The following is a 14,050-nucleotide window of genomic DNA, read 5'->3' as shown; positions in this document are numbered from 1 at the left end:
CTACCTCTAGATTGAGTAATCTTCGGACATTCGGTTGCAAACTGATTTACTTAAGTGGTCAATTCACAGCCTTTTTCTTTCCCTTGAATACACTTGGAAATTGAACCAGGGCTAGAACAGCATTAATACTTTTCAATTTATTCTTTCTCATTCTAACAACACTATCACCCATAAAACACCTAATCACTATTTTAAATAAGTGGGGAAATATTAAAAACAAAGAGTACACAACTAGAAGTTCTATACAGCCAGCATAATTCCAAATTCACTATCACTATTTTATCATAAAATGTTTTTAAGTTCTAAAACAGAAAACTAATAAAGTTGAAAACTCTACTGCTTATTTTTAATGTGCATAAACAAATACACACCTAGTAATTGTTCACGAACAAAATACAATTTATTTTTTAAATTTTGGACCCAATCTAGCTTTGAAGTCTACAGACTTCGTGGAGACCTGATCCTCTTAAGGAACACTTCGTTTTATTTGATTCAAGGGCATATACAGTACCACCCTTAGGACCTGGGCAAAGACTGCCCCACCCTGAGCACTGGACTCGACAGGGCTCTCCCTATTCTTCCTCTGACCACATCCCTTTCCACATGATAAATCCACAGCGCAAAGAACTTGCCCGCCCAGTCTGTCCTACCCAGCCCTGCCCTTCTGAGTCCCCGAGACCCAGAAATCTGTGTCCAAACATCCCCAAGCCAGCTTTCTGAGCCTCCCGGGGCCTTCTATAATGCCTTTACCTGCCAGGACAGTCGAACTTGCAGGTCGAACAGTCGAACTAGCCTGGGCAGTAGCCAAGGGGCTGCAGTTTGTAGGGGCGTGGGAAGAGTGCTGGGGTGTCTGCAAGAAGAGCCCCTCCTGCGTTAGGACAAGGCCAGGTCTGGGAGGAGAGGGGGCTGGGCCACCTGGAGGCTGGCTCTCCCCACAACACCAGCACATTCCAGTGGGGAAGTGGAGCCCAAGCAATCTAAACCCACACCTGGACTTCCAGATCTCTGAGCTATTTCTCAAGGGAGTAGGAAGAGACCTATTTTATTTAGCAATGTATTAGTTTGATTTATAACTTTTAAATGTTTAGACAGAGTGTCTGACAGCCTCCATGTACTTTTGCCCCAGGTCCTGCAAATTTTAGAAGCAAGCCTAGACACATGCTACAACCTGAACTTCAAACGAGTCAGTTCTCATGAATCTAGCACCTGGTACAGTCTACAACAGCAAGAGTTCAGTAAGTGCTTGATAGATGAATGAAGTGTGGTGCCGAAAGGACTGGAAAAAAATGCAAGTGGAGTATAAATGCAAACTTACTACTTCAACTAGAAATGAACCAAAGGTCAAAGATACCACATACTATTAGCTCTGCTATGTTCACTCTCTGTTCTGATACTAACCTAATAATCTTTGAACAATATCTCTAAGTTCCTATTTTATATTTAAAAAGGCTCTGTCAGCCCTAAGATGATTTAAAAACACACATCCGGAAGAAGGCATGCCCCTCAAATCATTGTTACACTGTTAAGGTTTTAACTGCTACAATAATGATTTTTTAATGAGTACATTAATTCCACTCAAAAGTTAAATAGGTACCAACTGTTAAGAAAACATAAAAAGATTCTGAGTCAAAAATAATTATATCCAGATAATAAACATTGAAAAACTACAACACGCTTCAATTTATTTCCATTTTAACATAATATTCTCAAATTTAAAAATACAAGTAGAGTGCACTAAAAAATCTCCTTTATTTTAGTAATTAAGTTATTCTACATGTTCAACATGGACAACGGTTTCTTCCATCACTTGTCAAACCCTTCCATATTCGACTGCAACATCCAATCTCACACTTAAGGGGTCACATACAACTTTAATTGGTATTACCATAACTCACATGCTGATTAATTTTAATTCCAACATCTCTATTATAAAATAAGCTTATTTCCCCCCCCCCCGATAAACTGTGGAAGAGTTCTAATTAACGTTCTGTTCTGGTTTATTTGTTCAAACACAAACCAAGCATCTAATAAGGGCAAAACGATAAAGCTAAGCTAAATGAAAACAGATTCTACAGTGAACGTATGAACCAAATGCCGTGGGAATAAAGAAATGGTAAATTCCTACCAGAAGGAAAGAAGAGAGATTCTTAAATTAGATGTCATCTGGTTAGACAGAAAAGGTGGAAGTTCCAAATACGGAAGAGGATATGGAAAAGACACTAAGCCATGAAATTGTGTGTCAGTTTCAGGTAGCAGAAGGCAGTTGGGTATGGCTGCACTGCAGCTTACATGGTGGGAGCATGGTGAGATAAATAGAAGTAGGGGGTCAGATCACAGAAACCTTCTAAACGATCCTTGTTTCTCACCAAGAACTTAGGAGAGAGGAAGTTAAGGTATTCTGAGCTGTGTTTTCAAAAATAACTGGACTGTGAGTATAAAGGATAGACTAACAAGGTACAGTAGAAGAAAAACAGGAAATGAGGTCACTGCAATAATTCTGCTAAAATATGGTAATGGATCGCAGTGGAAACAAACAGAGGGAAATAAGAGGCCAAGGAGGCAAAATGAAGCGCCTTTACTAATTGACTTAAGTTTCCAGAAGAGAGTAGAGGGAAAGTCAAAGATGAAGCTGAGTCTTTGGGAACCTGCAAACCTGCTGATTCCTCTAAATGCTTTTAAACTCAGATTTTCGAAATAACCCAACCTTTTTGCCAGGTGATTCAGTGTCATCTAATAGTTTTTAAAGCATATCAGCTTCACTTCCATTAACTTGTTTGAGATACAGCATTTTTTTTGAACCCCTGTAAGATGCTGTCACTGGAAATTCTATCCCACACCACAAGAACATATTTGCATTACTATTAGGACAGCTGGGGTTTTGTTCACCCCAGCTGTATATGTATAATGGCCAAATGTGACCTCTTACTGTACTGCTTTTCTAAATGCCCTTTAAAAGACCTGCATACCTTGATACCTGACACCTGCAATTGTGAGATCAACCTCTAAAATATTTTCTAAGTCGTGCTAAAGTTACCTCCCTCTCTTGTTAAGAATTTCATCCATGAGTATCTACTCACACCAAATGAGGACACTTCAGGCCTAATAAGTCCTCTCCAAATAGAGTTTGGTTGTCTATGAGAGACATGTATATTCCTTTGTGGCATTACTCTTAGGATATGTGAGGAGTCTATGTACTTAGCCTTATGAGTAACCCAATACTGGGCAAATAATCAAAGCTTCCAGAAGAAACCATTTAAAAGCTGGAAAATATGGCTTCTCAATCACTTTCTAATTGTAAAATATGTAGCAATGAGGAAAACCACTCACCATTTCATGTACTAATTTAGTATTTAAGGACAAAGACGTCTGTTTCAATAAGGATAGAAGAGAAGAAAAAAAGGATAGGAAACAGTGCAATGAGGAATCTACTTTTGCAAGAGAGTTACTAAAATGTTTTACGTGATTAATAATACTAAAGTAGATAGCATTTGGCTTGGAAAAACTTAAAAGACTTTCTTCCTAAAAGCTCTCCTATGGGTTCAGAAGTATTACCTGCAAGAGGCAATATTTAATGGTTACAAGTTCTGATTCCAGAACCAGATGGCTTGGGTTCAAACCCAGCCCTGCCACTGACACATTACTTATCCTCTCTTCTGCTTCAGTTTTCTTATCTGCAAAATGAGGGTAAAAACAGGATTTTTTGTCATAAAGTTGCTGAGAGGAGTGATGGATTCAACACATGTAAAATACCTAGAACAGCGCCTGGAACACAGTAAATTCCCATAGTGCCAGCAATTATTTGTGTAACCAGCATACTGGTGAGCTCTGATGCACCCAGGATTGATGACAGACAAAAGTAATCAAAATAGGGGAATCGGGAGATGTTTATATGATCACCTACATCTCTTAGGCGCTACCTGACATTTGTGCTCCTAAGGAATACAGTCCAGTCAGAGCCCAAACAATCAGACTTTTTCCCTCTAAAAAGGAACCTCAATACACCAATTCTAGAGATCTCTTAAAAAGACAACCCTAAAGAGCCATGTAAATATTTAACTTTTAAATGCCACTAAGATTAAGTGCCACTAACAATTAAGATTGCCCAATAAAATACAGGATGCCAGGTTAAATTTGAACTTCAGATAAATAATAAATGTTTAGTATAAGTGTGTCCCATACAATATTTGCAACACATGTAAAAAAATTATTCATTGTTTATAGGAAATTTAAATTTAACTGAGCAGCCTGTTTTTCTTTTTTTCCCCAGCTAAATCTGGCAACTCTATTAACAACCCAAAGTTCAGATAAATGTGCTAATAAATTAGCTAATGCCCATAAAGCAAGAAGAAAATAAATACTAGCATCATCTGAACTAAATAAAGTATCTTAAGTGGCAGTATAGAAAATGGAAAGAACGTGGATCTTAGAATCAGGTAAATCTGAGATCCAGTTCACTCCTCTGCCCATTTATTTATGACTGACTGACCTGGAACAAATAACTACACTTTCTCTAACCTTACTGTCCTCACCTGGTAAATGGGATTTAAATTTACCACTTCTCAGGGTTGCAGGACAGATTCCATGAAGTAACACACACCAAACACACCCTGAGGCAGGACAGGCAATGAATGTCGTAGTATCTTAGCTCCAGAAACGCAAATTTCCCATCACAGTAGCCCAAACCAAAGAACTCGCTTTATCCCACAATAACTAAACAGAAAAATATACTCCCCAAACTGTGCCCGCGTACAATGCTCTCCTCCTCCTGACCATCTCATTCCACTAGGCAGGTTCCTTTGGCAGCCTGAGTTCTGTCCCCACTGCCTTTCACCTACATGCGCAGCACTCAACCATGGCTGGCCAGAACTGGTTTCTTCTGACTGTGCTTAACAGTATTTGAACAGAAAAGCTGTGAAATAACATTACACTGTGATGTCCTCACATGTTTTTGTTCTTTTTCACAAACTTTTTAAGAATAAGGATACATAAACAAATTCATTTCAAATTATCATATAATACTAAATGCAAAAATCTGCTCTTAATTTTCAAAAAAAAAAAGGCTGAAAATCCTAATCACTCAATCGAGTCAATAAAAATTCTGCAGAAGAACTGCAAATGCATGAAAGAAAATTATTTTCCATTGTGACTCTTGCCTAGGTCTTCCTTCTGTTTTGGAGTCATACCACACGGGGGATTATTTTCTAACACTCATTTTACAAATTGCTTAACTAACAATATGCTGTCCAATTTTTCATTTAGTATACCTTATCTTCTCTCTACACACTGTGATTTCTTTGAAGGAAAATTAAATATTTCAGCAGTTTAACTAGTGGGAAGCAAAGAATTAAGATTGTAGATACAAAGGTGTGTAACTGTGTTTTAATCAGCTTATTAAATACAACATGAACATGTATCGATCAACTAACATTTAATTTCATGGTCTATGATTCAAAACTTTTCAAAAGCATAAAGGTACAAAATTATCAGTATTTACTTAACAATTCCTTTCCAACTTTGTTTTATCTCATATAAACCATGTAAAATATTATATGATAATTGTTACATGTCCTTATGGACTGGAAGAAGACATAATTAGGAATTTTATTAATATACAAATATAATTTGAAATTTATCTTTCCAATTTGATCCCAAAAGAAAAATATCTCCACATATAAAAATACAGCAACATAATTTTTTAAGTACGGTGACTAAATATAGGAATCTTCTAAACTCTATCCCCAACAGACAACACTTCACTGATAAACTACTGAGCTAAAGTTTGTTTTAAATTGTTGCGGCAGAAAATGGAAACAAATCTCTATAAATTTCATTTAGAAAGTAAACTGCCTTAATTGCACATTCATTTCGGAGTATTATACAAAGATTTCCCATCAGAGTCACACTTTGACTTGGAATGTATGTGTACATACTTATCTCTTCTCTACTGAAAGAGTGGTTTTTCATGATCTGAGTGATTCAGTTTTTCACAGAATAATTTAGTTTATCTGAATTCTATTCTTGTTAAGGAGCAGTGAAAATTATTAAGGAAAGTCAGGTTCTTCTCTAGCATTTTGCTTGATAGCAAAAATTACTTTAGTTTTAAAAGGTCTGTTTCTGACCATTATTTTTGTCTCAAGTGGAGAAGGGCCTGAGGGTAAGGGTCATTAACATCTTTCACTAAGACAAAAAGATTCAACTGTGGTTGCTAGGATACCAACAGACAGATTCACTTATTACAGTCAGGAACAGTTATTCATAATGTCTTCTCACAAAACAACATACTAACTGCAACAAGAAGGAAGCTTAATGCAAACAAAGTCTAAAGGGCAGAGGCAGTCCCTGCCCTTTAAGAGCTTAATATTGTCTGTTACTGGTACTTAAAAGTACATTTTAAATAAGCTATTTTTTAAAGGAATGGAAATAAGTAGACAGCAGGAAGAAGTGAAGGAGGGAAGTTAAATGCATAGGCCAAAGAATAAGTCAACTGTTTCATCTGAGTCTGCAGTCACATTCCTTTGTTCACTAACTTATTTAACTGAATGACTCTGTACTATGTGCTGATTACTGTTCTAGGCATTAACCCCAGTGGTTAATAAGACAAAGTTCGAGCCCTCATTGAGCTTACACTCCAGGAAGGAGACCAAGGAGAAGTTAATACTTGTGCCTATAGGCAAGCATGAATGTGTGTGTGTGTGTGTGTGTGTGTGTGTGTGTGTGTATACACAAGCATGAATGCGTGTGTATACACACTGTGTGAAAAGGGCACGGAGGCAGGTCAGTGAAGGCCTTACATATATTTAGCGATTACTACATGCCAAGTGCTAGGCTAGGCAATGAGGACAGAGTGTAACAAGAGACACATGTTTTCTGACACTCAAGTTTATCTGGGTGGGAGATCCAGGTAAACTAACAGGGAAGTATTCTGGTGCCACTTACTGCCTGCGTAACCTTGGCAAGTTGGTAACACCTTCATCATGAATAGTAGCATTAACCTTCAAAAGTTATTGTGAACATCAGATGTTTATAAAACGTTTGGCACATTGCCTGGTAAACTACAAATTTTATTATTTCAGTTAAGAGCCCACATTATAGAATAACAAGAAATGAGATTGATGGAAATTGAGGATGGCAGAAAAGAGGAAAGGATAATAAAGGTCTGTAAAAAATCAAAAAGGGAGGAGAGTTCGGTTTGCATTAGAAGCGCTTTGTAAAACACACCGCTAAGTGTATTTATAAGCCTCCAAGGAATAGTATACAATGGAATCATATCACATACCCAATTAAGTGACAAGAATTAAACGATACATGATTGGCAGAGAAAAGAGGAGGAGAGAACAATTTAAATAATAAAAGTGGCTCTGCCACTATCTCACTCAATGAGGGACTATTTCAGAGTAAATGAGATTTACAGAAAAAAAATCTGCAGTCCTACAGGCAAGTCTCAGATCCCACATGTAAAGTGTGAGCACCTCACCTCACTGAGTGAGTCCAGATATAAACAAAGACTGTGTTTTTTCATATGTGTCCCCTAAATGCAAATGTACTATTTAATCTGGTGCTCAAGTGGATAAATAGCAAAAGGAATTTTTATTAGGTGTGATTTTCATCACCCTTTGTACTTACTTTATAACTAATTCTTGTCCACTATACGACCTCCGTTTTATAGATACACAATTTTCTACATTTTATAGATAAATAAGCCCAAGGACACCAGAAGGTCTGCTTCATTCTGCCTGGCTCCAAATCTCTGTAGCCTTTATTCAGTGCCCAGGCAACCCTGAGTTTTGATTTGAAGGGAAAGGCTAAGACTAAGGAGGAAGATGATATAAAACATGTAAGAGAAAAAGTTAATAAGACTAATAGGGATTTTTAGGAAAAGATAAAGACATTAAGACCAAAGACAAGGAAACCAAGTCAGAAGCTGATGTGTAGTAACTGCTCATCACAAATTTCCAGAACAATATTGACTTCACATATATTATACCTCTGTGCATACTAAATATTGAAGTATACTGGAAATTCAAACATTTCAGCATCCAAGCTCTATCTCCCAGACTCTCTCTCACACCCAAAAGCAGGGTGCATGCGTACACACACACACACACACACACACACACACACACACACAAAGCTTCACCAAATCATTTGGACATAAAGTAACAAGTTCTATTGTCTTAGAAACAGAAATAAATACATAACAATAAACTTGTTGAAAAGAATATAAGTATGACAAAATTGAAAACTGGGAAAAAAGAAAAAAACCTTCAAGTAGTAAATGAATATGGTGCCTCTGATAGTAATAATGAAATTGAGAAAAATAACAAATAGAAGCAAAAGTAAGTCATTCAAAAGAGGTCTTTGGAAGTATATTCCAAAAAAAAATCCTGCAACTTAATTCACTGGGCATTTACTCAGTGCCTGTTCCTCACACTAACAGAGATAAACATCGAATCATATCTCCCATCATCATTTTAGCAACTTCCCTTTACCTTGGGGGGAAAATCTCTGGCCCCAGTAAATAACAAAAGTTGTTATATGAAAGAATAATAACATTAATGATAATGATAGCAGTTACTCTAGGGCTGTGTAACATACCTTTAACATTTTACCCTATGAAGTAAGTACTTTAGCCTGATTCCACCTAGGAAAAAACTTACTCTCATGTTAAGAAGCTGGCCTAAAGTTGTTTAACACTGTTGGGATTGGGACTCACTCTCATGTCTGCTTAACATCAAGGCTCTTAACCACTTTATACTTTTTCTACATTTTAAAGATACAAACTTTCCCATGAGCACTCTGCATTTTCTAACATGGAGTTTATGGACATGAAATAATTCTCCCACACAATACGTAAGAAGTAACTAAAATGAACTATCAGTGCCTTAAATACATGTAACTTTTCATCTCCCAAAGCTAAGGCCTTTTTTTTTTTTTTTTTTTTTTGCGGTACGCGGGCCTCTCACTGTTGTGGCCTCTCCCATTGCGGAGCACGGGCTCCGGACGCGCAGGCCCAGCAACCATGGCTCACGGGCCCAGCCACTCCGTGGCATGTGGGATCTTCCCGGACCGGGGCACGAACCCGTGTCCCCTGCATCGGCAGGCGGACTCTCAACCACTGCGCCACCAGGGAAGCCAGCTAAGACCTTCTTGTGTTTATTCCTATTTCATACTATACAAGTATTATCCTTGAATGGCTCATAAATTGATAAAATGAGAACACAACTACATATAAAATAAATATGTTTTTGTTAAAAGTCAGAGAATAACGTCTCAAATATATGAGAAGTGGGTTATACCAGATTCTCATTAAAATACTCTGGGCCTACAAGGGCTTATTAACCTCTAGGTTTTTGAAGTACTAATTTTACCTGGGTCATTATGGGAATGAGGCACCACAAAGACTTGAAGGGGCTTAGTATCCCATTCATCAGCTTTATAGGTAATGTCAAATCCTTGCTTCCAAACTCCACCATCCGGATTGTCAAAAGGAATTAGACTGTAAACATCTAACATCTAAAAATATGAGACAAAGAAAAAAAGTTAAATTTAATCATGTATAACCATTATTAATTTAAACTTAATGTTGGAAATATTTGCTCAAAACTACTCCTTGCTATACTGTATATATATTTTAAAAGATAAAACTATTTCTGTAGACATTATCTAAAGAGTTTAAGACAGAAAATATTTCATCACCATTCAAAGGGTTAAAATGCTTTTTGTATTATATAATTAACCTGATAAATAATCCCCTTCCTCTTCTGCTTCTAATACAAAATATCTTCATTCAATTCTTCCCTTGCTTTACTTCCAATACAATTTAATAGAAAATGATGGGAACTGAAGAGCAAACAAAAAAAAATTTCATCATGATCAAGTATTTTAGCATTTTCAAACACGGTACTGAAAATTATTTTATACTTCGTCTTTATATTATAATCAATCTCCTATGTATCTGAATCTGAATGGAAATGGATCTGTAGCTATTCTTTAATTTTGCCTATGTATGTTTACCTTTTTTATTCTAAAAATAAAACTATAACAGGGTCAACTAGGTTTAAAAATGGAAGCATTTTTTACATTGAGATTTAGCTTTTAGTGTTCAAATATTTTCTAAGTTTCCAATGTAGTGTTCCTTCTAGATAATAATGTTTTTAGACAAAAAGGAAAAAAATATTACCAAAAAACAAAGCCAAACAAACCTAAAAACTTATTTTTCATACTCTTTAAAATAGTAAGTATAACAAGGAACACAAACCTCCTTTGGTAAAATTCAAACTAAAAAATTACATCCTAATAAATACATAAATGGGTTAAAAATTTTTTTAAGATAAGCAAGTCATATAAAAGTGAATACAAAGTATTTTAAGACAATAATATATCTTTCACTTGGAAGTTTGTAACTAAAATAAAATACTCCCAAGGATGAAACAAATCTTTGGTAACCAGCTGGATAAGAGGATGTGAGAGCACTCTCTGCTATTCCTTCCAGGTCTTTCTGGGGCCCTGCAGCTTTCCCAGTACCCTGCTGCCTTGCTCTGCCTCATTTCCATGGCTGCTCTGCAGCTCCTTTCTGTCCAGCTCAGATTTAGACCCTTCCCCTCCCCCCCAAAAAAGATTTTATCATTTCCCTTTAAAAGGTACTTAATTAAAACCTAAACAAAGCCAAGCCTCACAGAAATAGATACCCCTTCAAAGCACAGGATCGTGATCCTATCTGAACCTGGCCACACACTAGGCTGATGAGGCTGTAGGCACGCAGCCCGGGCAGCTCCACTGTCCCCAGCTTCCTGCGTGGCCTGTGAGCCATGGCTTCGAGATCATATCATGTTCTCTGTCCCCAAGAGTTAATGAAAACTTCTACTCTGAAGCAAGGCCAGAGCCAACTTCTTTTGTCCAACTTTAAAATATTCACACCCCAGGGTCCTGTCACCAAGTTCCAGTTTCCAGTCTAAGGTACAACGGTAAAATAGCTCTTTGCCAATCTGTAGAACAGAGCAAACATGAGTGACACACCGAAAGTTTAAGAAAGGCAGAAGTCCTTTCTTACCTTAGTTTTCAACTCCCCTACCCTCTAGAACAGTGCTACCCAAGGGAAATATTATGCAAGCCAAATACATAATTTAAAATTTTCTAGTAAAATGAAATAGGTAAAATTAATTTTGATGATATACTTTTTAACCTGATATATTTGAAATTTTACCATCGTAACATGTAATGAATGAGCAAGATATTTTACATTCTTTTTTCACATTAACTCTTCAACACTTTGTGTGGATATTAGTGCACATCTTAATTCAAATTAGCCACACTTGAAGTGCTCATTAACTGCAGGTGGACAGCAGCCTCCATCCTGGACAGCACAGCTTTAGAACATTTCCCTTCCCTCTCACAAAGGCATATTCAGTAAAAAGAATCTAACCTTACACTGTGTGAAACCTATAATGTAGAACAGATATATACTAAGAGTAGGGCTTTTCTGGTACTCTCCAAAGGAAGGTAAAAAAAATCTCTTTGGCCAGATTTAAACCTCTGAAGGTCTTCAACTATTACAGAAAATAAGACCTAAGAAGCATGCAGAAAAGGCCATAGTCAGGAAGTATAAAATAAGAAAAATTAGGAGAAACACAGAATTACAGAAATTTATCACTAAAAAGAACATTAATGATCATTTGACTAATCAAATGATTTTACAAAAATAGAAATGATAATCCAGAGAATTCAGCAACTAAGAACAGATACCAGATCAAATCTAAAAAAACAAAAACAAATCAAAGCCCAGTGATTATTAACGAATGCACACATTACCTGCACATCTGAACTCTGACTTCCACTTTGTGAAGCAAACAGACAGTCTCCAGGGTCAACTGTGAGAGACAACTGTTTCGATGGCAGAAGAGGTGAGCCGGCACCTTGGCTGAAATTGCCTTTTGAGCTTTTCGAACCATCTTCCACAGACTCACTCAAATTGATGACCGAGTCTCTAATATTTGAGATGATCTCATTATTCTCAGCTAGCAAACGTTCCAAATGGTCTATTTTTTCTTGCAACATTGAGAGCTGGCCCTACAATAAAAAAGAAAAAGGCAGCTATATGAAACTCTAATATAGCTCTGCAGAGACACACAACATTTTTTTTAAACTATGTGCCTGACCAAGAGGGCAGCTACTCTCCCTTCACTATCCACTTTTATAAGTTGGATCACATAATGCATGAACGCATAACAGCTGGCTGTTAAAACACCAATTTACAGCAGAAAATCTTCTCCATGGCTGCAATCTTTGTTTAGTCATATTTTAAAATGTGCAACAGAAAGACCAAAAATATTGGGGGCTATATTTTCTATTACCCCAAACCCAGCCCTAAAAGATCTTCAGGTCTCTAAAATCACTAAGTATAACACCATATTATACTCAGCTATGAAATTTTAAATTTAACTATAATTGATTCCAGTTACTTATAAGAGCAAAAATGTATGAACCTAAAAAAGATCATTCCATTTCAATCAGTAACACTAGTGAACAATCCTAAAGAAGAACTATCATCAATAGAAAAATCAACTAGTCAATTCTTAATTAGCTATATTATGAAAAAGATTGGCACGAACCTTCCCCAAGCAACTGTACTGTAAGTCATTTAGATTGCTTCTACTATACTGTGTATCTTTCAGTTTTTTTAATTGATCCTCACATGTAGAGGCTTGCCACCTCTAAACATAAACCATGCTATATAGAATAAACCTTCAACTTATGAGAGCAATGACAATCTTTGTCTTGTTCACTCCTATATCTTGGGTCCCAAATACATAGTACTTATATGTTTATCACATGGCCCTCACATTTCTTCAACTCAACAATAATTCTTTAGTGAACACCCACTGTACAGGCATAAGGCTACATGCTGGAAAAACAGATGTGCATTAGATATGGGTCCCTGTCTGAATACACAAGGTGACATTGCATTTGTGCCACAGCAATAGCAATAGCCTGCGCTATGACCCCAAAAATGTCCACATTAAGGTTTAATAAAATATATGCATAGAAAATAAACAAATCCGTACACCCAGAAACAAAAATTCTCTCACCAGTAAATAACAGGAAGACAGAAAGGGGGAAGGAAAAGAAGAAGAAAAAACACCTACATGTCCCAAAGTGAAGGACTGGTCAAGTGATACATCTAATATCATGAAACAGTTTTCAGTCGCTAAAAAGTTAGAAATACAAATTTTTTTAAACAAAGAAATATTGGGAAGTTACTTTCAGGAGATACAGTGAAGAAAACCCAGTTTTAAAATAGTATGTATGAAAAACGTAGCATGTATGACATGATTGATCCTCTTTTGATAAAAAAAATACATAAGGAAGGCCATAATCAAGATGGAAAAAACTGGTTAAGGGTATTTATACTCTTCTTTAGTCCATTATGAGTGGTTGTGGATTTTGTAATGGGGAGGCCAAGAATAAGAAAGATTCAAGTTCCAAGTATTGGCCAGTTCAGCAAGGGGTGGGGAGAAATCAAAAGAGTGCTATCTACCAAGAGAAGACCACTTCAGCAAACTGTGAGAGAGGTGACAGAAGTCTGAAGGGACTAAGGGAGATACTTTGGAATAAGAAAAAAAGTACAGTAAGTCCCCTACATACAAATGAGTTCCATTCCAAGAGCGCGTCTGTAAGTCCAATTTGTTTGTAAGTCCAACAAAGTTAGCCTAGGTACCCAGCTAACACAATCGGCTATATATTGATAGCACTGTACTGTAGTAAGTTTATAATACATTCGCATCTTTGAAAGTTCGCAGCTTGAAGGTTCGTATGTAGGGGACTTACTATAGCCAAGATGAGAAGCAAACCAGCAGGAAGGTACCTTGAGGGTGAGCGGGAGAGACAACACTGGAGATGAATACCCAAAGCCTAGACGTTGAAGAAACAAAGAGCACAAGATGGCCATGGACCTCCTCAGACCTGAAAGATGCTCTCACAGGCCTCTCTACTTAGACACATATGATAGAAAGAGCCCCCTACAGGTCAGAACTGTAGTCCTTTAAGGCAACTG

At 36.9% G+C, this 14,050-nt stretch overlaps 1 protein-coding gene across 1 annotated transcript in view; it reads right to left on the bottom strand.

The window, feature by feature from the left end:
- The window catches only part of MAN2A1 (mannosidase alpha class 2A member 1), a 159,785-nt gene that overhangs the window by 117,600 nt on the left and 28,135 nt on the right, over window positions 1-14,050 (bottom strand). Inside the window, exons 2-3 of the mRNA XM_029218227.1 lie at window positions 11,809-12,066; window positions 9,369-9,513 (exon numbers count right to left, since the gene is read on the bottom strand). Of these exons, the coding sequence (XP_029074060.1) occupies window positions 9,369-9,513; window positions 11,809-12,066 (403 nt within the window). The remainder of the gene's footprint in view (window positions 1-9,368; window positions 9,514-11,808; window positions 12,067-14,050) is intronic.

The sequence above is a fragment of the Monodon monoceros genome, unplaced genomic scaffold (assembly GCF_005190385.1).
Source record: "Monodon monoceros isolate NGI ecotype Baffin Bay Population unplaced genomic scaffold, NGI_Narwhal_1 Super_Scaffold_12, whole genome shotgun sequence".
In the NCBI taxonomy this organism is placed as follows: Eukaryota; Metazoa; Chordata; class Mammalia; order Artiodactyla; family Monodontidae; genus Monodon; species Monodon monoceros.
This window is presented reverse-complemented; position numbering and strand designations above follow the sequence as displayed.